Source organism: Thunnus albacares, chromosome 19 (assembly GCF_914725855.1).
Source record: "Thunnus albacares chromosome 19, fThuAlb1.1, whole genome shotgun sequence".
In the NCBI taxonomy this organism is placed as follows: domain Eukaryota; kingdom Metazoa; phylum Chordata; class Actinopteri; order Scombriformes; family Scombridae; genus Thunnus; species Thunnus albacares.
The window spans coordinates 24,924,454-24,945,160 of NC_058124.1; the positions used below are offsets into that span (position 1 = coordinate 24,924,454).

At 41.3% G+C, this 20,707-nt stretch overlaps 1 protein-coding gene across 2 annotated transcripts in view; it reads right to left on the bottom strand.

The window, feature by feature from the left end:
• Positions 1 to 218: 218 nt before the first annotated feature.
• The window catches only part of LOC122969908 (chloride channel protein 1-like), a 43,981-nt gene continuing 23,492 nt past the window's right edge, over positions 219 to 20,707 (bottom strand). For both annotated transcript variants that reach the window (XM_044335942.1, XM_044335941.1), the window contains 12 exons: positions 20,239 to 20,308; positions 19,253 to 19,363; positions 17,732 to 17,945; positions 17,303 to 17,436; positions 16,999 to 17,090; positions 15,200 to 15,292; positions 14,960 to 15,059; positions 12,348 to 12,430; positions 10,753 to 10,797; positions 9,174 to 9,278; positions 4,426 to 4,512; positions 219 to 4,010 (listed from right to left, as the gene is read on the bottom strand). In XM_044335942.1, the coding sequence (XP_044191877.1) occupies positions 3,444 to 4,010; positions 4,426 to 4,512; positions 9,174 to 9,278; positions 10,753 to 10,797; positions 12,348 to 12,430; positions 14,960 to 15,059; positions 15,200 to 15,292; positions 16,999 to 17,090; positions 17,303 to 17,436; positions 17,732 to 17,945; positions 19,253 to 19,363; positions 20,239 to 20,308 (1,701 nt within the window). In that variant the 3' untranslated portion in view covers positions 219 to 3,443. The remainder of the gene's footprint in view (positions 4,011 to 4,425; positions 4,513 to 9,173; positions 9,279 to 10,752; positions 10,798 to 12,347; positions 12,431 to 14,959; positions 15,060 to 15,199; positions 15,293 to 16,998; positions 17,091 to 17,302; positions 17,437 to 17,731; positions 17,946 to 19,252; positions 19,364 to 20,238; positions 20,309 to 20,707) is intronic.

Genomic DNA, 20,707 nt, shown 5'->3' on the forward strand with positions numbered 1-20,707 from the left:
TCATGTAATTTCTGAAGCAAAAGATCAATATTTCTGCGCTACCTTAGCTGAGTTCAGTTCTTGGTCCAGTTGGCTGAGTAAAGGAGAAACTTTCTAATTAAATGCTCTACTTCTGTTCCGTCTGCCTGTCTGGACTCGTCTGCCTTTTTTTTTACAACGAATCTCGCCTAGATGCCAAATTTAAAAAAAAAAAAAGATGAGGTCGAACGATTAAAGCATTTCACTTAGTAATACTTTATTTAGCTACGTTGTTCACAGTTTTATAAATTTTGAGATTAACATTTAATCTACTAAAAGATGAATAAATAAATACATTAGCCACAGCCATCTGTACAGACCCCTCTTAAGAAAAAATAGACACACACACATTGAACTTCACACACATAAAGACATAAAGAAAAGCTTTTTTTGTAACATCTGCGGATTTAAAGACTTTCAAGGCAGCACCTGAGAAACTGAGTTCAGGAGATGAGAGAGAGATAAGAACAGTGTAAGAGGAGATGATGAAGTGATAAAAATGAAAAAAAAAGAGGAAAAGAAAAGGAAGGCTCAACAACCTGGATTAACAGAATTATTAAGGTAGTCACACAAAATTCAGTTTTATAGATGTTAATGGAGAGAAAGCAGACGACACATGATGCAGACGTTTTGTAATATCTTTGGGTTTAAAAGTTAGTTTAGCCTGTTTTAGCTCATTGTTTCAGCTCTAGCTGTGGTGTCACAGCTCTCACTGATCCCAGCAGGGGTGTAAAAATCATATAAGTATAAAATAAAAGCCATGTTTTGTGTGTGTTCAAATATAGTCTGACGGGGGGGGGGGGGGGTTCACATGAGCAGCTTCATGCCTTCTAATAATCATCATGACAGGTTTATGCAAAACATCGGTCGTGCTACTGAGGTCATTCATTAAGTTGATTAATGCATCCGTTCAACAAATATCTCTCTGTCAACATACGTTTTCATCTTCGTTTAACATATAGGTGTTATGTGAAAAAAAAAAAAGGTCAGCTGTCATTTACTCATGTGAATCATCCATCATGTTGTCGTTGTCTTTGGAGGATGATGTGTGACTTCTCTGCAACATTTTTTGTCATAAAAACCCCCAATTTTTTTTTGCTAGGATGAGGAGGCGTCATAGTTATGGAAAAAAAAAAAAAAGAAAAAAGAAAAATCTCGAGCATCTCTGCAGCGTGGGGTGGGGTGGGGGGATGGGGGGGGGTTCGGCTGTCGTCAGTCGCCTTTAGCTGCGCCATCTATCAACTTAACAGTGATGAGATGAGCTCTGAGGCTGCGTCCACAAGGTCAGCGCACAATTTGGAGGTCGTTTTGGGGGCTTCGGCCAATCTTCCACAGTGGACCGAGCAGCTCCATTAGTCTACTGTTATCCAGATGGTCTGTTGCCAGTTTAAAAAAAAAAAATCAATAGCTCCTGTGCTCATCTGACAAAAAAAAAACCTTAATAATCAGGTAACACAGAGCTACAGTGCAGAGGTTCACTGGGTTCACTTACTAATTTGTATTACTGCATGACTGGTTTACTCATAAACACAGTGTATTCTGATGAAAAAAGTATTGATTCATACTGGGAATCAGATCCCAGACCTGTACTAGGACTGCAAGAATTAACAGTACATCCTTGCACATTTAATACTTAATAATGTTTTGTTTTTTTTAAGTGAATTCATCATGATTTAAAAGATGTATTATATAACCTACAACTCAACAGGAGGGTCATCTGTTATAAGAGAACAACTAGCAAAACTTTATTCTTTTTGCAGTGGTAACTTTTTGGTGTTTCTAGAGAAAACAGTCAATTCTTTGGTATAAAACGTATCAAGTTTATAAACGGTGGATATCGGCAGGCAGTAATCTCGATCTAGGGCTCAACCCACAACTGAACCCTACAGACTGTATGTGTGAAAGAGAGAGAGAGAGAGAGAGAGAGAGAGAGAGAGCGAGAGAATGAGGAGAGAGTGAGGCAGGGCACGTATCAAAAAACATATACATACAGATCTTTGTTAAGAAAGATGGATGGGTGGGTGGGGGGGGGGGGGCAGAGCAAAGGTCAGAGTGTCATCTTCACACCGATGAGTAGGGATGGCTGATCTGAGTCCTTTAATACCGGTTATCTGCCGATACTTATATTCACATAGCAGCAAAACGTATGACCTGATATATATATCTGGCACTTCGGACTTTGGCAAACGTTTGTCACAAGCGACTTCACCCAAATACTGAAGGTCTTGGTCCAAAACTATTAACTCAATCGTCTTTGATTATTGATAACGATATGAAGGATGAAGAACGCTTGTGTTAAATTTGACTGAAATAGAAACGTGATCGGCTAGAGAGACGTGATTCTGTTGAAGTGGTTGGAGCTACAGAAACGTTTAGTCCGACTTGCGATTGAACAGCCGTGTTACAGAGTGAGGTATCTTCCTTCAAAAATCAGATCTTCGGCCGAGTACAGACACCGACACAAACAGCCAAGTATCATTTTGGCCTCCCGTCAAGCTACTCACACAGTTAACAACGGCGATGTTGTCAACCAGCGAAAGCGACGGTCAGTGCCGACTAAGCTGCTAGCTGAACATTTTGTACGATGCTGCTCTTCGCCGATGAGAAAGAACGTTACAATTAGAGTTTAGCAAATCCGTGTGTTTTGCCAACCAAGACGTCAAAATTCAGTCACTTGCTTAAACAATCACACTCTAATTTTCACTCGCATGTCTGGGCAATTTTATTTTATTTTAGCTAATACCAATCCTTTAAGATATCAGCTCAGGACATCTCTACCAGTTAGTAGGGTTGTAGTCTGCTGGTCGACTGGTCGATATGCTCTCGTCCGTAGTATGTTTGCGTAGCGAGTAGGAAAGAGTGGCAGGAAAGTGACGGTGGATGCGAGCGGAGCACAGGAAAGCGGTAATAATAAATGTACAGGACAGACTACAGTGTAACAGTTAATAAATGCTAAAAAGTCACGTTTGTTGTTTCCCCAAGTGCTGGAAAAGTGAAGGAGGTTAGCTCCAAAGTTAGCAACAATAGGTTAGCCTAACCTGAAGACGCTAAACAGAGAAATGTGAGTTCACTGTCCCGTTACACCCCCCCAACCCACCCGCGACTAATCGATTAGTTGAAGATTACGTACGATTTCAGTCGACGTGTGTAGACTACAGCCCTACTAATTAGGCAAAGGTGTGTGAAATGAGGAGACAGAACCAGTAAAAGTGGGATTAACCATCTTCAGTCTGGTGTGACTTGTAGCTTCAAGCGAACACGTCGTTGGCTTTGAAATCTTTGCTCTACCTTAGATGATGAGAGGAAGAAGGGTAGATGGGGACCAGAGCAATAAATCGAGAACAGAAGAAGAAACTCACACCATTAAAAAAAGTTTTCCATTATAAAAAAAAAAAAAAAAATCATAACCATCACTCGTCTAAAACCTAAACCATTGGCTCATCGTCGCTGTCTTCGTCCCCCTCGAGGAGTTCCTGTAGCGGCCTCAGGGAGGAGAGAGGGATGGCGGAAGTGAAAGTAGGAGGAGAAGGAGGAGGAGGCGGAGGAGGAGTAGAAGAAGAAGGGACCGGAGGAGGAGTGGAGGAAGGAGGGAGGGTGAGGTTGCTGTTGTCGCTGCAGCTCCTACTGGCTGAGCTGCAGCTCCCTGTGCTGCTACTGTCGCTGCTGCTCTCTGCGCTGCTGCTGCTGCCGCTGCTGCTGCTCACCGCCACCTCCCTCGTCAGGCCCTCGATCCACACCTCCGCTTCAGTCTCGTGGTGGTGGTGATGATGGTGGTGGTGATGGTGGTGGTGGATGTCCGTAGTGGGGGAGGGCGAGGGAGCTTGAGGATCTGCTGGAGATGAATGAGGCGAGGTCGGTGAGGAGGGAGCGGAGGGAGAAGAGGGTGGAGGTTTGGAGACGGTGGAGCTGCGGGTGCTCATGTCGCGGAAGCTGGCGAGCGGAGGGCGGAGCCGGACGCCGGAGCGCGTGGAGCCTTCGATGGCCTTCTGGAGCTGGAGGAGGAAGGGAAGAAAGACAGGAAGAAAAACAAGCAAAAATAAATGTGTGCAAGAGATAAAAAGGAGGATAAGTTGAGGAAATAGAGAAAGATTGGTGGGTGATTTGATGGAGGGATAGAAGGAATAAATGAAGGGAAGATGGAGACAATAATAGGTAAAGACATGAGGAATAAAGTACATCAAAGAAAGGCTGAAACGTACAGAGAGGATATTGATTATGCTAACAAAACACTCATACATAATTCAAAAAAGATTTATGAGACTTCAAGCAAATCAGGAGCAAAAACCAAAGACAGACAAGGGAAAACTTCTAAAACTGTTAGTTTCATTTACTGCTTAGCTGTTGCTTTCCAGATGACCTTCATCAGAGAGAGAGAAGACACACAGCTCAAAAAACGAAGTCTCTTACCTCTTTTAGCGCCACCACCCCCACCAGTTTGCCGATACTGGTCACATAAGCGTGACTGAGCCCCAGCAGTGAGAATAAGGTGTGGGTCTGTGGAGACAGAGCGGAGGAAAAAAGGTCAGGCGTCAAACTTTCTACCTCTCATCCCGGGACGACAGTTTACAGGCCTCCGCGTCTCTGTCTAGACGCGATGTCACAGAGACGGGAAAGATGAAAGCGAACTGACTCGAGGCTCCAGGTGAACCTCAGGAAGTGTGTTTCCATGCACAAAGTATTCTCTGCTCTTAGTGCTGCTAAGGTCACACTTTGAAAGAGCTCTTTGTATGCATCAGCACATCTCGATAACAAAGGCCCTTTATATACACATGAATAAGCGGAATATTCCGGATATTACCATGAGAAAAAAATCACCCTGAAGACGAGAAAAAACTCCTCAACAGTAATAGTACAAGGTGATGAAGCACACTTTAGTTTCCTGCAAATCCTGGATCATCTTCAGATTTGTCTTAAGGAGGATGTGAGCCAATCAGAATTAACGTTATTGGAATATAACTGCACAGCTGGACAGCAGCAGGTTAGAGATATGAGCTGCTGATTTGGTTCATATGAGCTTTTTGTGCATAATGTAGTTGCAGCCTTTTAAAACACACTTTACTCAACCTCAAGCAACAACAAATCCTTGACTATTAGCTGGTGCCGTGAGGATGGAAACAGTATGAACCAGAGTGAAGAGTCTCCCCTCCTTTAATCATCTATTGTTGAGTTGTCCTTGAGCAAAGCGCTTAAGCCTCTTTTGGACCAAAAAAAAGTTCCAGGAACTATGGAACCAGAGAAACTAATCTCAGGCACTAAAGTAGGAAGTGAAAGCTCCTCTTGTGCGTTTGCTTTTCCACCTCATCTGTGTCAGTAAAGCATATTAGACTCAGTAGAAGCTGCCTTTCACACAAAGAAACAACAACACAGAGCAGAACTGCAACGATGAGTCGGTGGGGAAAAAATTAATGTGCAACTGACTTGTTTGGTTTTAGCTGATTTTCTTTGTCATATACATATATACAAATATTTTCTTGGATTTGAAGACATCACCTTGGACTAAATTATAACAGGCATTTTTAGATATTTTTGACATTTTACAGACTAAATGTTTAATTGATTAACTGTGAAAATAATCTGCAGATTAATCGATAATGAAAATAATCATTCGTCGCAGCCCTAAGCAGAGTCGTCCTGTTGTTCTTTGTATTTACTGCTGCATTACTCTGATGTTTGAGTCAGACGTAGTGAATGAATAAAAAGGAGAAATGCAGCGGAGGAAAAAGATAAAACTCCAGAACACCACAGCTGCAAAGTAGAAGATCTGTGTTTGATGATCATTTATTTCTATTTTAGGATTTAACCACCAACAATCAGAAAATAAAGTTTTATTTCTCTCAGTCAACCATCACTGCTTCCTCTCTCTCTCTCTCTCCCTCATTCACTGCAGCTCCTTCACATTGTTTATCCATCTCTTGCACACTTTTTTTTTAAAGTGTACCTAACGCTAATATCAATACAAGAGTACATCTTTGTTTTATTAATAGTGGTGCATGAGTTGACTCTGTCCCTACAGTTCCTGAACCATCAGGAAATTCTTCTTCACATTTATCACATCGAGGAACTTAATTTAGTTCCTGCTTCCTCCGGTGGAAACACACGTTTACTTCCTGAGTTCCTCAAACAGTTCTTGGTCCCCTGAGAAGGTTCCTGTGAGGGAAACGTCTTGTTAGTTGCAGTGTTGTGTCTCAGTGTTTGTACTGAAGAGCTCCCTGCAACTAAATATAAAGATTCATGAAAATGTGGATGCTTCTTTTGTTTACCTCTCGGATACAGTTTTAAGATTTTAAGTTTTTCTCACAATGACTTGTAATAAATTAAAAAGAACAAAAAAACTTTCTTCCTACTTTAGAACTAACAGGAACAACTCACAGAATGAATGCTTGGGTGATTATGTAACAACCTCCTACTCACCTGCTGTAAATAAGATTCTGTTTTCAGCTTGTTGTGTCTGTCTGCATTTAGTCGGACGTGAATAAAGCCTGGTCTCTCCTGAGTGTTTTTCATGTGCCATTACCCCTCTGTCAAGGTTATCTACATCCTCGGCTGAATGAGATGTTATGTAAATAAACGACTTAAGGAGCTGAAAGTGGGAACACAAACAAAAGACTTGACGAGCGCTCGGGGTGTTCGGTTCCATTTTTTATGCTTCTTCACTTGTATAAAAACAAACATCAACACTTGTCCGTGGTGAATTTAGACTCTGCAATAAAATCAACTGCAGGGTCATTTCATGCAAATTATGATGTAATGAACAACAAATCTGAATGAAAATGGAAGAAATTGAGATATTGTCTTCTGTAACTAAAATAACTGCAATAAATGTTGATGGAAATGAAGCTGTTGGATGAATAAGAACCGGCTTAAGCTAAGTGTCAGGTACTTTATATTTAATACACAGGAAGGAAACCTGCTGCTGAGAATTCAGCAAGTTTTGATACTTGGAGCACAAACCTGTGGAAATCTTTTAGAAAGTTAGAGCAAAAAGGCAACACAAGCTAACTCTAACTAACTCTAACTAACACTAACTAACTCTAACTAACACTAACTAACTCTAACTAACACTAACTAACACTAACTAACTCTAACTAACTCTAACTAACACTAACTAACTCTAACTAACACTAACTAACACTAACTAACACTAACTAACACTAACTAACTCTAACTAACTCTAACTAACACTAACTAACACTAACTAACACTAACTAACTCTAACTAACACTAACTAACACTAACTAACTCTAACTAACACTAACTAACACTAACTAACTCTAACTAACACTAACTAACACTAACTAACACTAACTAACACTAACTAACACTAACTAACTCTAACTAACTCTAACTAACACTAACTAACACTAACTAACACTAACTAACACTAACTAACTCTAACTAACACTAACTAACTCTAACTAACACTAACTAACACTAACTAACACTAACTAACACTAACTAACACTAACTAACTCTAACTAACACTAACTAACACTAACTAACACTAACTAACTCTAACTAACTCTAACTAACACTAACTAACTCTAACTAACACTAACTAACTCTAACTAACACTAACTAACACTAACTAACACTAACTAACTCTAACTAACACTAACTAACTCTAACTAACACTAACTAACACTAACTAACACTAACTAACTCTAACTAACACTAACTAACTCTAACTAACACTAACTAACTCTAACTAACACTAACTAACACTAACTAACTCTAACTAACACTAACTAACACTAACTAACACTAACTAACTCTAACTAACTCTAACTAACACTAACTAACACTAACTAACTCTAACTAACACTAACTAACACTAACTAACACTAACTAACTCTAACTAACACTAACTAACTCTAACTAACTACACTTAACTGCAACTGCTACAGACCAGTGCTCCTCACAAACACCTGCTGATTCAAGAGGTACCTGATGTGCACCAGGGGTTATAGAAAGGACTGATGTTAATTGATGTTGCTGGTGAACATCTCATGACATGAATAAATACTCATTTCTGTGGCAAATTCATAAAAGTGATCAGTGACCATGGCCGTTACATATGCAATAACCTTCGGTGAAATATGAAAATAACATTCTCCAATTTCCACTTTTGAAATACAGATTCAACATTGAATAAATGAATCAAAAAAGAAAATTATTTTTTTTATATCAATATCATTTGAATTCCTGGAAAGCTCTTTGATTGCAGCGACATTTGTAGGGAAAATAAAAGTTGACCACTTGTAGTGTAATGGAATAATGTTCTTATGTAGGACGTCTCATTTAGTTTGTATCTCGTGCTCAGAAATATAACAATGTGCCAGCAAAAGACAGGATACTAGCACGTATGCAGGAACCTAAATATGTTTATATTTTTTTTTATGAAGAAATAAATGCATTTAACACATTCATCAGGCCTCAATGACACACACACACTGTTTTAGTGAGAAACACTGAATGTGAACAGAACTCTATCATGGTATTGTTACATTTTCAACCAATAAAATTTCTACCCTGCTATCAAATCAAACTGTCTTTCTGTTTGGGCTGGGTAAAAAAGTCACATTAGAGTCATCATTCTTATCTTCTACGATTATGAATTGATTCATAAATGCCAAAAATTTGTAAATGTTAGTTTATAACGTTATGTTGACAAAAAACATGGAACTCAAATGCACCCGGACAGTCTACAGAACTTAAACAAAGGCAGATGTTTGGGTGCATTTTTGATTTAAAGACTTAATAATTACCTGTGCAAGACGAACATGAAGTATATTATTAATATATATATATATGTATATATATGGAAATCACATCATTACCAAGAGACTAACGCACACTGCAGCACTTCAAAAACTTAAACCAACTGTTGGGTGATGAAAATAATTCAGTGTCTGTTTCACCTGTTCAGTGGACAGCGATGGTCCCCGGGGCTATCGGTGCAGCAGAGACATGACGTTATTATATAATAAGATTCCTACACCTACTTTCTCTACCTGACATAGTTAATATTTTAAAATGAGCCCTTCCCACACTATGTCCTACCTTGAAATCCTCCTTTCATAGAATGTAAATGAGAGTAGATTTTAAAGTGTGTTGACCTCTGTGACGCCTGTTTATTTCCGTCTTTCCTCACCAACCTTGTGTAATGATGTTCTCTCCACCAGCTGGAAAGGGGAAGGGTCAACTCGTATCTCATCGATTTCCATTGGCTTGTCCATCTCTTCCTCTTCCCACGCTTTGATCTGCAGCAGCAAATAAGAAGCAAGGTCAGTGAGGTGGAGAGGCTGGCGTTAGTTCACAGTCGCTCTCGTGATGGGAAAAAATCCCTCCTTCTATCTGAACATATGAGTTCAACCGGAGGGAAAGATTCATTTTTATAGTGGCTCATGTACAGCACATAAAGCATATGATTCAAACATTATTCAGCTGTTTTGTTTGGGTGAAAGTGAAGGTGTGTGTGTGTGTGTGTGTGGTGGCAGGAGAGGAGAGGTAGGTTAGCTACCGTTGCAGCTATGAAAAACCTTGAAAAGCTCTGTGTTGCGTCCTTGCGTGTCACCGCTCTCCCCCCTCTGAGATTTAGGATGTCTGACACCTTTTAGCCTCTCTATGGATTTCACCTACAAGCCTCAGCCTGCTGTGACGGGGGCTGGCGGGGGGGGGGGGGGCGGTCTTGTAGAATTTACAGGGACTGTGTTACGGGGCGTTTTTTTTTGGGACGATGTCAGGAGGAGTAAAGGAAGCAGCAGATGGAAGAGGACTGGAGGACACAATATTGTTTTGCTGCTGTTCACACACACTTTTAAATTCTGGCTGCAGTTAAGAGATGTGACAGATCTCTAACACTTGTGACATACATGTGATATGGATGTGAATTTGTGGCTGTAGTGTTTCAGTGATATGTTTCGCTTGTGTTGGCAGAGATGCTTCAGTTCAAAAGGCTGTCATGTGCTCGACACAGCTGCAATTTTGCTAATACGTGCACTTAGGCAACCGAGGTTACCTGGAGCAACCGGGTTACCTGGATTAATGGGGGGACGCTTTTTACATGAACGGTGGTATGAGTGTCTGTGTCAGAGAGAGACTGAGAGCGCAGTGAGAGGAGAGGCATGATTCTCAATTTAACAGATAGGCTTTGTTCAGTGTTGCTGTGTAGTTTGTGTTAGTTTATTAGCTCTGGTGTTACTTTCCCTGTCTGCAGTCTTTTGTCTTGCACATGCATACTGTAAAAAGATGATTAGAAAGTCCATTATGCATATACTGTAAATGTACATGGTCATAAAATCAGTGTTTTCCAGGATATATCTTAATCCCCTGTGCTGATTACTGTAACCAGGTTCCTGGTTTATATGACAGTGAAGAAATCAGCTAACTGGAAAAAGCTGACTGTAAACAGTCATTTAATTGCATGTAAACACACTGTCATTCTGCTAATGTGTTTTTAAATAATCATAATGCTGACAGATACAGGTTTTAAAGGATCCTTTCGCCCAAATTTACCAGTCTTGCCAGATAGGTTTGGGGTTTCTTTTATCCCCCAGATATTAAAATATCACAACATCTCTGACAATTCTGCCTCCGCAAATACAATAAAGGTAATTAATGAAGTTTCATTGTGCTGAAAATTACCCATAGACCTTGCTTTCCTTAAGCACTGTTTCTTTAGCAAAAAGTATTCATATATCTTTGTAAAAGCATGCAAACTCATCGTCAGCGTACCTCCTCTGGTGTCATCGTGTCTGAAAGGGGAGGAGGACAGGGCTCCTGGAGACAAAAAAAAAAAGACACATGAGAGATGAGACATGTTTGTGAATTATTTTAAGAGCATCGTCTTTCACTTTGGTTCCTTTGAAACAGGCTGGATGTGACCTCTAAGTCGAGAATACTCTGAATCTTACATGAGGGGGAGTGAAGGGAAAGTACAATCTGTTTCATATCGTTCTTTCATATATTCACAGCACTTCCACTGACTTGTTTCATCTCATTACTCAACATTTACTTTTGGATTTCTGCCATCTGTAGAAGAAAACGTATGAAATATCATTTGAATATTCTGTATCTGTATTTTAAATTGTCTACAGAGATAATCGGGTTACTGTCATCCAGTTTCTTTGTGTCATCTTTCACTGCCCGACATATCCGGCAGGTTTTTTTGTGAGTAAACTGGTGAAAACTCAGTGCGACACCTGCTGTGACCTGTTTTGCTTCCCTCATTTGTTCACTCGCTGTCCAGGCGGGTCGGCTGCTTCTGTCCTTGAAGCCACAACAAAAAAAAAAATAATAACGTCACCTTGCTCACGAGAAAGCAACAGTTGTCTATGATAGCACAGGAAGTTGGCTTTAAATGAATGAAAGGGTTGACACTTTTATTATCATCTCATCTGCACAAATCAGCAGTTACATCTCTGCATTCTGTGTAGTCGTATTACTGCAACCACAGCGATTATACTCATCTTAGAGTTAAACGAGACGCTGACATCGTTACAGCGGCCGGATGGTTTCTTCTAAAGGTCAGTGTTTGGTTAGCTGACATCAGCGGCTGGTAATGTAGACAAATACCTGTTTCACAGCCAGGATTTGGCTCGACGCTTGATGGCAATTTCCCACTGTGTGTCTATTTGATATTCAGGGCTGTAGAATAGCTGTAAAAACAATCCCCATGCAGGAATAGGATTGAATCCAAAAAAAAAAAAAAAAAACATAATAGAAAATCAGACTGGTAATACACAAGCCACAGCAGTGGGCACAACAAAAAAAAAAAAAAAAAATCAAATTCTAATCTTGCAAGCTTACAAGCGTATGCTTTATTTCCAGTGTGGTTTTCCTTCCCGCTCGTATAAAAGAGATGACATGTATTAGTTTCCTTGTGAGGCGGGAGCACTGCCAGGACGAATAATAACTCTTCCTCCAGTGTCTGGCTTCCGCATTTCCATGACAGAGGGAAAGATTCTCCACGTTGGGGAGTTTGTCTGTGTATTCGTGTGCCTCTGTCAATCAGATAAAGAGTATCTGCCTGAATAGAAAGCAGACCCCCGTAATGAAAAATTCACCCAGCACAAAAAAAAAATAAATAAATAATGGATAAATATTTATATCCTCAGTGTGCCAGTGTGAGGTTGTGGTTTTGGGACGGCTTTGCCAAACAAATGAGGAGGTTTATTTGCATTTCAATGGTTCTTAACTCGAGGGAAAATGTCTCGGCTACCGAGAACATCTCTGAATAGTTAGAAAAGCTTTAAGACATGTAAAACACACAAGGAGCAAGATTACCAACACGTCTTATAGATGTTTACCGTACGTGGACAGACACACACCTGCGACTGTCCCTCTGCTTGTCTGCTCTTAGGGGTGAAGAGATTCCTGAGTGTTTTCCTCACAGACTGCAGAGGACCTTTTTCTGACAGAGAGAGAAAGAGAGAAAGAGGTGAAGGTCAATAAATTATACAAATGTGACTTTTGAAAGACTTGCAGCCTTTGGACAGAAAAGCCTAACAGCAAATGGAGGTTTTTTTTTTTTTGAGAGAGAGACTCTTGACAAACCCGACCAACCCATTATTGTTGTTGCCTGGATACCGTTTCAGTGGGGAAAAATGTCTGCTGTTGTGTTTGATAGGCTGCTGAGGAGTTCACGGCGCGCCACGATAGATACACAAAGGCCATCTGGTTATTTGTAGCCGACATGCTGCCCAACATTCCTTTATTCCTGTTAAAGTAGCGAAAGTTATTAAAGTCCAAATGTGTGACATCTGTTGAGGGCGGAGAGACAAACAAACGAGACAATATGGCAAACTGTGTGAAAGGCTGACGAATGAATCAAACAGATAGGAACTCAAACTAAATGCTTTGACGGACATCTGGGCGGCTGCAGGGTGCAGCTAATGTGGAATTAACGGAATTTTTCTTGTCCGTTAGCATTAAGAAGTTTCCAGTTGTTACTACTGTACACACTGGTGACAGCCACCATAACTCAAGCTGAGCAGACACTGTGCAGTTTCACTAAAGAAATTCTGGTTGTTTTTGTCCATCGATAATCCCGATAAAGCTTATTCCAGCAAGGCGGAGGCATCCGCGACAGTGTTGACAAATGGAGAGAAAAGCAACGTTATTTTGAGCAGTTCTGCTATGATGAGAGCATAAGAAGGCTTCAGTTTGATCTCAGCAGTCTCTATCACGTCTACAACATGTTAAATACTCCAGTAATCGCTAGAGTTAACAGTATGATGGATGAAAATCTGACTGTGGAAATGTTCAAAGATTTCAGACACGCCGGAAATCCGACTGATGGTCCGACAGCCGGATCGTCGATCGTTCAGGCGATTAATTGGGACGACGTGACCTCACGCTGCATGTCGAACGACAAACCTAATCTAGCAGAAATTCTACCCAATTCTAAAATTAGTGGAGGGCGACCGACCAATCAGGCTCAATCCGTACGGTATCTGCCAGGCTTAAAAGATTATAAAGGTGCCCGGCAGCGCAGTGAGGGGAAGTTGAGAAACCTACTTCTTTATGTAAATAACGGTTGGGAGCGACAACATGGTGAGAACCAATCACACACTGCCGAAAATAACTTTAAAACAAAGTGGAAGAAAAGCTGCTTGTTGTGATTAATGGCTTCCCAGTTCTCTACGAAATCACTTTAACAAACTTCCAAGTCTTGACTAAGAAAAATGGTACATGTGCGTGTCATCTTTGTATTAGTGAAATGAGACACAAACAAACGACAACCTGCTCGTCAAATATTCAGCTTCATAACAACACAAACAACAGTGTGTGTTTGGATATGATGTGTTTGACCTTTGTGTGTGTGTTGTGTGTTAGACAACACATATGTGAAGCCGGTGAGTTTCACATAACCATCTGGGCTCTGACTAAAAGCTTAGTCATATCAGTTGACATGTTTTTTTTTTCGGAGGAGAAGTTGGGGGGAGACGTAGAAAAGAATAAATTCAATTACATCTCCCTAGTGAGCAAAACTTGTCTGAAGGAATCAATATTACTATGACAAGCCACCGCCAGGCTTTCAATGCCTGGACTCGCCTTCTTGTCACACACACACACACACACACACACACACACACACACACACACACACACACACACACACACACACTCCACATGTGTAACGGAGCTAAAGAAGATCTCACGAAAGAGCTCAGAGATTGTAATTGTCCTCTACAGTTTAATGTATTTCCATGTGGAGGGTGGCGTTAACTCAAACTCAACTGGACTCCAAAAGGTCTTTTTATCCTTTGTTGACCTGGAGACAGTTGTTGATTCTTTTATAACACCCTATTAAGACCACTGTGATTCATTTATTCCTGCTCAAGCACCTTCTCCCATAAAACTTTATGAAGAAGGTAATTATTGGGGCTGTAGAACCTTCGCCAGGCCAAAAAAACATTTTTTAATGCCAAAATGAACGCCAAATATCCGTTCATTTGGAAATCGACAGCGTTTGGGAGTCTGTGCAGCGCTGTTGGGTACATGAGTCAACCTCTGTGTTGTTGCCTGGGAAACCACTGGTCGCGTAACTCCGTTAAGGAGTATGTTTGCGTAGCAAGCGGGAAAGAGTGAGCGGCAGAGACGTGACGGTGGATACGAGCTGGGCAGAGGAAAAGGTTAGTAGTAAGTTGTCAGTCTGGCAGTAAATGTACAGGACAGACTACAGTGTGTCAGTTAATAAATGCTAAAAAGTCACGTCTGTTGTTTCCTCAAGTGCTGGAAAAGTGAAGTGAAGTGAAGTGAAGTGAAGTTAGCAACAATGGGTTAGCCTTAAGACGCTAAACAGAGAAATAGAAAACTAAGAAATCCCATAAATCTCCCCTCCCCGCCACTAATCGATTAGTTGAAGATTATGTAGGATTTTAGTCGACCAACATTTTCTTTGGTTGACTACAGCCCTAGATATAAAGACGAAACTCACCAGTCTGCTCTCCAGGAACAGGAGCAGTGTGGTTGGAGGAAGGCTCCTGAGGTTTTGGAGAAGGCAGCGGGCCGTTCCTCTCCTCCTGCATCGGGCTGCCCTGCAGAGGACAACTTGATTAACATGTAACTACAAGTTGTTGAGATAAATCAGCACCTTTAACTGAAAATTGAAACAAACCACCTCTGACTATGTAGTCACAGGATACTCTTAATACTGGTGGCGAATTAGGAGCCCCACCTTCTCTCCGTCCTCCTCTTCCTCCTCATCTACGAAGGCGAAGGATTCCCAGCTGTGTTTCTGAGACTGATTCTGCTCCTGTAGACTGCGACCCTGAATCCAAATCCAGGTGAACAGATCAATACAGACCGCGGTTGTCATATTATCAGAATTCAGTGTGAAAAAGCATGAAAGGCATGTGCTACCTGATTGATTAGTTGTTTGGTCCATAAAATGTCAGAAAATTGTCTGAGATAACATCCTAACATGTCTAGTTTTCTCACTAGGAACAGTCCACAAGCCACAGATATTCACTTTACTATGACAGATGAGTAAATATTCACATGTGGGAATCAGAGAATTTAGCAATTTTCTTCTTAAATAATTATACAAAATGATTAATCCGTAATCTAAATAGTTGACAATTAATTTAACAAGTTGGCAGCTAATCTGTTAATTGACTAATTGTTGCAGCTCTACACATTTTGCACAAGGATGTGATGTCTCTTCTTCTGGGGTTTTTTTAAGGGAAACACAGTATTATGGCTGTTTGTCTTTGCTGGATGACATCATCTCTATAAAAGCCAGACTGCAGCAGCTTCGTCTATGACATCATCTACATTTCCACTCGTTCCAGTGAAGGATGTTTGTGAAAGTGCATCGTTTAATTTCCAACGGATTTTAGTGAAACGCTGACACCTGTGGCTTGTCTTTTACTTTTTGGCACCCTGGTCTGTCTCCATGGAAACAAGGGGTAAAAAAAACAGCTTTGGCTAAAAGTGGTACTTGTGCTGCCTAATGTAGCGTCATAATCACTGTGTAAATTAAACATGACCTGTCGAGCTATTCAGGTAAATAATTAAATCAATCGTAACACTGCTTGTTTTTGTTTTTTAACACATTGGTGATAATAATATTTATCATAATCTCTAATGGATCTGCGATGTTCAGACATAGTTCTAATATTGTACAGCCTGTACAGAGTAACTGGCTTCAGTTATTGTGTTTATCACAATGATATAAGAGTGTAATTCACCTTGGAGTGAAGTTCTTTAACTTCATGAGGCTTCTTACTGAACTCTTTACTATTTATTTGAAGCCTGAAGGTGTCGTGGACTCATAGTTTTTGTGTTTTTGGGTTCCTGTGTTCACTCTGTGTGTCTGTTTAATTCCACTTCTTCTTTATGCTTATTAATCCTGTTAAGTTTTCTGTCACAGTGCGTCTCTGTGTCTCCTCTGTTCCTCCCTGTTATGTTAAAACCGGACTGTGTTGGAGGAGGCGTGATATTAAGTTGTCTTTATTAGTCAGTCTGTCTTTGTTTTTATTTCGCTCTGTACTCACACAGATGACTCAGTCTTAGTGATGAGGACGTTTGTGTTTTCTGTTTGCTCTGTGTTTCCCTCCTGTGTGCCTGCGCTCCTCTCCAGCCTGTTTTTCCCTCCACACACGCCCTGCGTCAAGCTCATCAGCTGTGCCCTGCAGAGTGTTTCCCCCCAGCCCATCGCCTCCCTGTCTGTTCTCCTGTTTCGTCACCTTGCTCCCCTCACCTGAGCTTCTCCTCGTTATTTTAGTTAGTATTTCAGTCCAGTCTTCAGTTCAGTCTTTGTCGAGTGGTCTGCTCAGTTTGGTGGTCTGCCTGATGGCCGTCACTTGCATTTAGATTCACCTGCTCTGCTCCACTTGTGATAGAGTGAAGCTCAATATGTCGAGATATGTTTTTAAAGTCCAGTATCTAAAGGGTCCTGTGTTTGAGCCCCTGACTGAAAACTAAATAACAAAAATACACATTTTAACAAATGCAGCCTGAGACTGTCCTCACCTGCATCAGGAGCCGCCTTTCTGGTGACAACCACCAATCACAGAGAGCCAGCAGCTCCAGCCTATCGATGCTGCCCAATAGGATCATAGAATCTGGAAACAGGAAGGAAAATCATCTCAACTATCATACGGAGTTTGATAACGGCTGAACTTTGATGCTCATTTGCATGGTTTCATTAATACTGTGACAAAAAAACATTATTTAAATACTTAAACTTTCTCTCTGCACCATTATATGAAGTAACAACACATTTCTCTTCACATTGAGATGAATTCAGATGAATTTCAGAATGAAGCTTTTTTACCTTTTGAATCAACCAGAGGGATTTTTTTGAGTGTAAAGGTGTCCAGGAGGAGTTTGACTTCTCTGTAGGTGGACTGAGAGGATATAAACTTCACCTTCCTCACCATGATGTCTTCCACAAAGATGTTGTACTGGCTGTGGAACACATACACGTTATGTTTGAAAGAAATATATACAAATCAACACACAGATGCCCTCAAAAAATAGCACTGTACAAGCAGTTAACCTTTACTGTAAACACAGATTACACAGAAACAGGACGTATTTGTTTGTTTGTTGCATTCATGCAGGACATCAGGTGAAAGTCGTTGAGATGCAAAAGCAAAACAAGAAAAGACCGTCTCCTAAAAACTGAATTAGCCAAACTCCACAGCAGAGGACGACCTCGTTAATCCTCCCCACACATGATAACATCCAACCGTGTACAGACCTCATGTGCCCGAAGCCGAGCTCCGGCAGGTACGGCAGCTTCTTGACCTGGATGATGGAGTCATACAGGGAGGGCTGCAGGCCCTGGGCCACCATGTTGGCCAGGATTACTGCCACCATCATGGGCAGGATGTGTGAGATCTGGCCTGTCAGCTCAAAGCAGATAACCGCTGTGGACACCGTGTGAGTCACCGCCCCCGTCAACGCTGCCGCTCCTGTCAGACACATGGGATGGGATGATGAAGGGAGGAAGGGAGGGAGGGTGAAGTATTGAGGTGGAAGGGGGGAGGAGGGAGGATGGAAGGTAAAGAGGTAGGAGGAAAAGGAAGGAAGGAAAGGTAAAAAGACGATTGGGGGAGTAGAGGGAAAAGCGGAGGAGTAGAAGCAGGATGGAGGGAGTAAACATGGGATGGGTAGCGGGGAAAGGAAGGAGAAATAATAATAAAGTGGAGAAAAGGCTAAAAGATAGAGCGTGAGACCAGGAGATAATGGGAAGGAGGTATAGAGGAGGGACTGGACAGGAAGAAAGGAGAATCAAACATGAGTAGGATAGGGGTGAGATGAACAGAATGGACGAGGGGATGAGGGAGAAAAGAAAGGACAGCTGAGTGAAAAAGGGAAAGGCAGCAAGAGAAAGTTCCACAAAAAGGATGCTTAAACCAAAAATAGATTAATAAGAAGTTACACAGGAGGTGGCAGGAAAACAAAGGTCACAAGAAGGATATCAGAGAGCGAGCGATGACAAAGAGAAGAATAAAAAGCTGGATGAAACGAAGAAGAGAACAGGAAGGAAAGGAGTAACAGGAGGAAGGATGAGGGATGAGCTTTGTAGGGCAACAGGAGGAGGAGGACTGAAGGAGGGCCGTGTTTCTGGGTCAGTGGCTGAGGTGAGGACAGTGGAGGGAACATCACGGTGACATTTTACTGTCAGAGCAGAGGCACCACATGCTCTGATGGAAAGGAGGAATAGCAGGAGGGAGAGGATGACAAAGAAAAGGGGGGAGGAGGATTAGTTGGGGAGGACGACTTAACAACAAGTGACAAGTCGAGGGGGCCGGAGAGGTTGACAGGATAGGAGGAGGAGGAGGAGGAGGAGAAGTTAAAGGAGGAGGAGAGAAGTGACGGGAGAGAAGGAAGAGGACGTCTTGACCGCTATTGACGAGCTGAGGGCGCAGGAGGTAGACAGTTAAGGAGAAGAAAGAGGAAGACGGGGAGGAGGAGGAGGAAGAGGGGTGAGGAGAGGGGAGGGGGACAGCTTGATATGGGTTTTTAGAAGGCCAGAGCCGATACAAATGAGTGATGTGACAGTGATAGTATTGATCAAATCTTGCCTTAAAGGACGGGTTCACGTTTTTTTAAAGTCTTAAACAGTCAGGAGCACAAATGAACACGGTTCTCAAACGTTGCCCCTGCATGTTGTCAGTCAGGTCAGTCATAAGTGGAGGTTTGATCGAAAGTTGCAGTTGCAGACACTCTGAGGACAGGAGGGATTAGGAGGGAAGAGGAGGAAAGGGAGACTAACCAATGACTGCGTACCCTCCGGGGATAATGCGGTACAGAATGCCATCGAACACGATCCCGTGAGGAAACAAGGTGGCCATGATTTCTCCCACCAGCCGGCCGAACGAAGCTCCTACAAAAGTAAAGAGAAACTGAAAGTTAGCTTTCAAACTGCTGCAAGTAAACATATCCTCAAAATAAAAGATCAACCTTGGAAGATGCCGTAAGTGGCATTTTACTGTAATTAAATCATATGAATACTGTCAACAAACAAAAACATGTGTTGGTCTTTTAACTGCGTTTTACATCAGACCTCAGCAGATCAAACAGCCTTCAGTGTTTCTACTAACAGCAGATGGTGGAAATGCTGATGAAATAAATCACTTCCAACAGGATCATCTTCCTCAGTGAAGATATCACAGTAATGACTTATTATTATTATTATTTCAACTGCGTCACATAAACTGTTTTATCAGTGTAGCTGTCGAATTCATTTAAGTGACTAATCATTTCTGAAAATGTCCAAAACAGAAACACTATTGTTTATTATTCTCCTGTAATGTTCTCTGCGTGACGGTGCAAAAGATCACGTCTTTAAAACCGAACGCACGCACGCGACATGACCTGGCATATGCGGAGTTTCTTTCATTCAACTTGTTTACTGCTGGTAATGATGAATATTTTAAAGTGAAGCACTGGTAAAGGTCACGCTCCAAACACCTCACAGAGACAAAAAACAAGACACGAGCTGGAAACTGCTGCACATAAGCACTAATTCCTCTAATGTAATCCTTGATCTGTATTATAATAATCTGTCAGTCTGGGCAAATATCACTATTTGAACAGGAGGAAAGAAATGTTTTCTAACTTCAGTTTAACTTAACTTTAGATAGTAAACAACTAGCAATAATGTTGGCAAAAACTGGTAAACTAATGTTGTTTTCCTTACATTTTCACAATAATAATCACATGCTATATACCAGTAAGGTGTCAAGTGTGTTTGCTCACCCAGAATAAAGACGGGCATGAAGGCTCCGGATGGGATGGGCATGGTGGTGGCCACTGCAGACATCCAGAACTGCAGGAAAAGAAACACTCTACATGAGGACCGATAATAAACTGTGACGTTAGCTTAATATCAGTGAGGCCTTGAATCATTTTTTTTGCAGTCAACAAACCTCACGTTTAATTAATTAATTGTTGGGTTTACTACATTGTAAATTTCTCAAAGAACTTTAGTCAAGAGGTTGTGTTATGTAGCGTGATAAGCTAGCAAAAGCTCTGTAAACAGTATCACATTCCTGCACGTGCTCAGTGGTGTCTGCCTTATACGTACACAGAGACTGAAAACATGATCGCTGTCGTTAGTCTTTGGAGCCGTTTCTAAACAAATTACCGTACCCGCAATCTTCATGGCGTTGACGTGTTTATAATAGTTTTTGGAAAACATCAGATGTCTACAGCACAGAGGAATAAA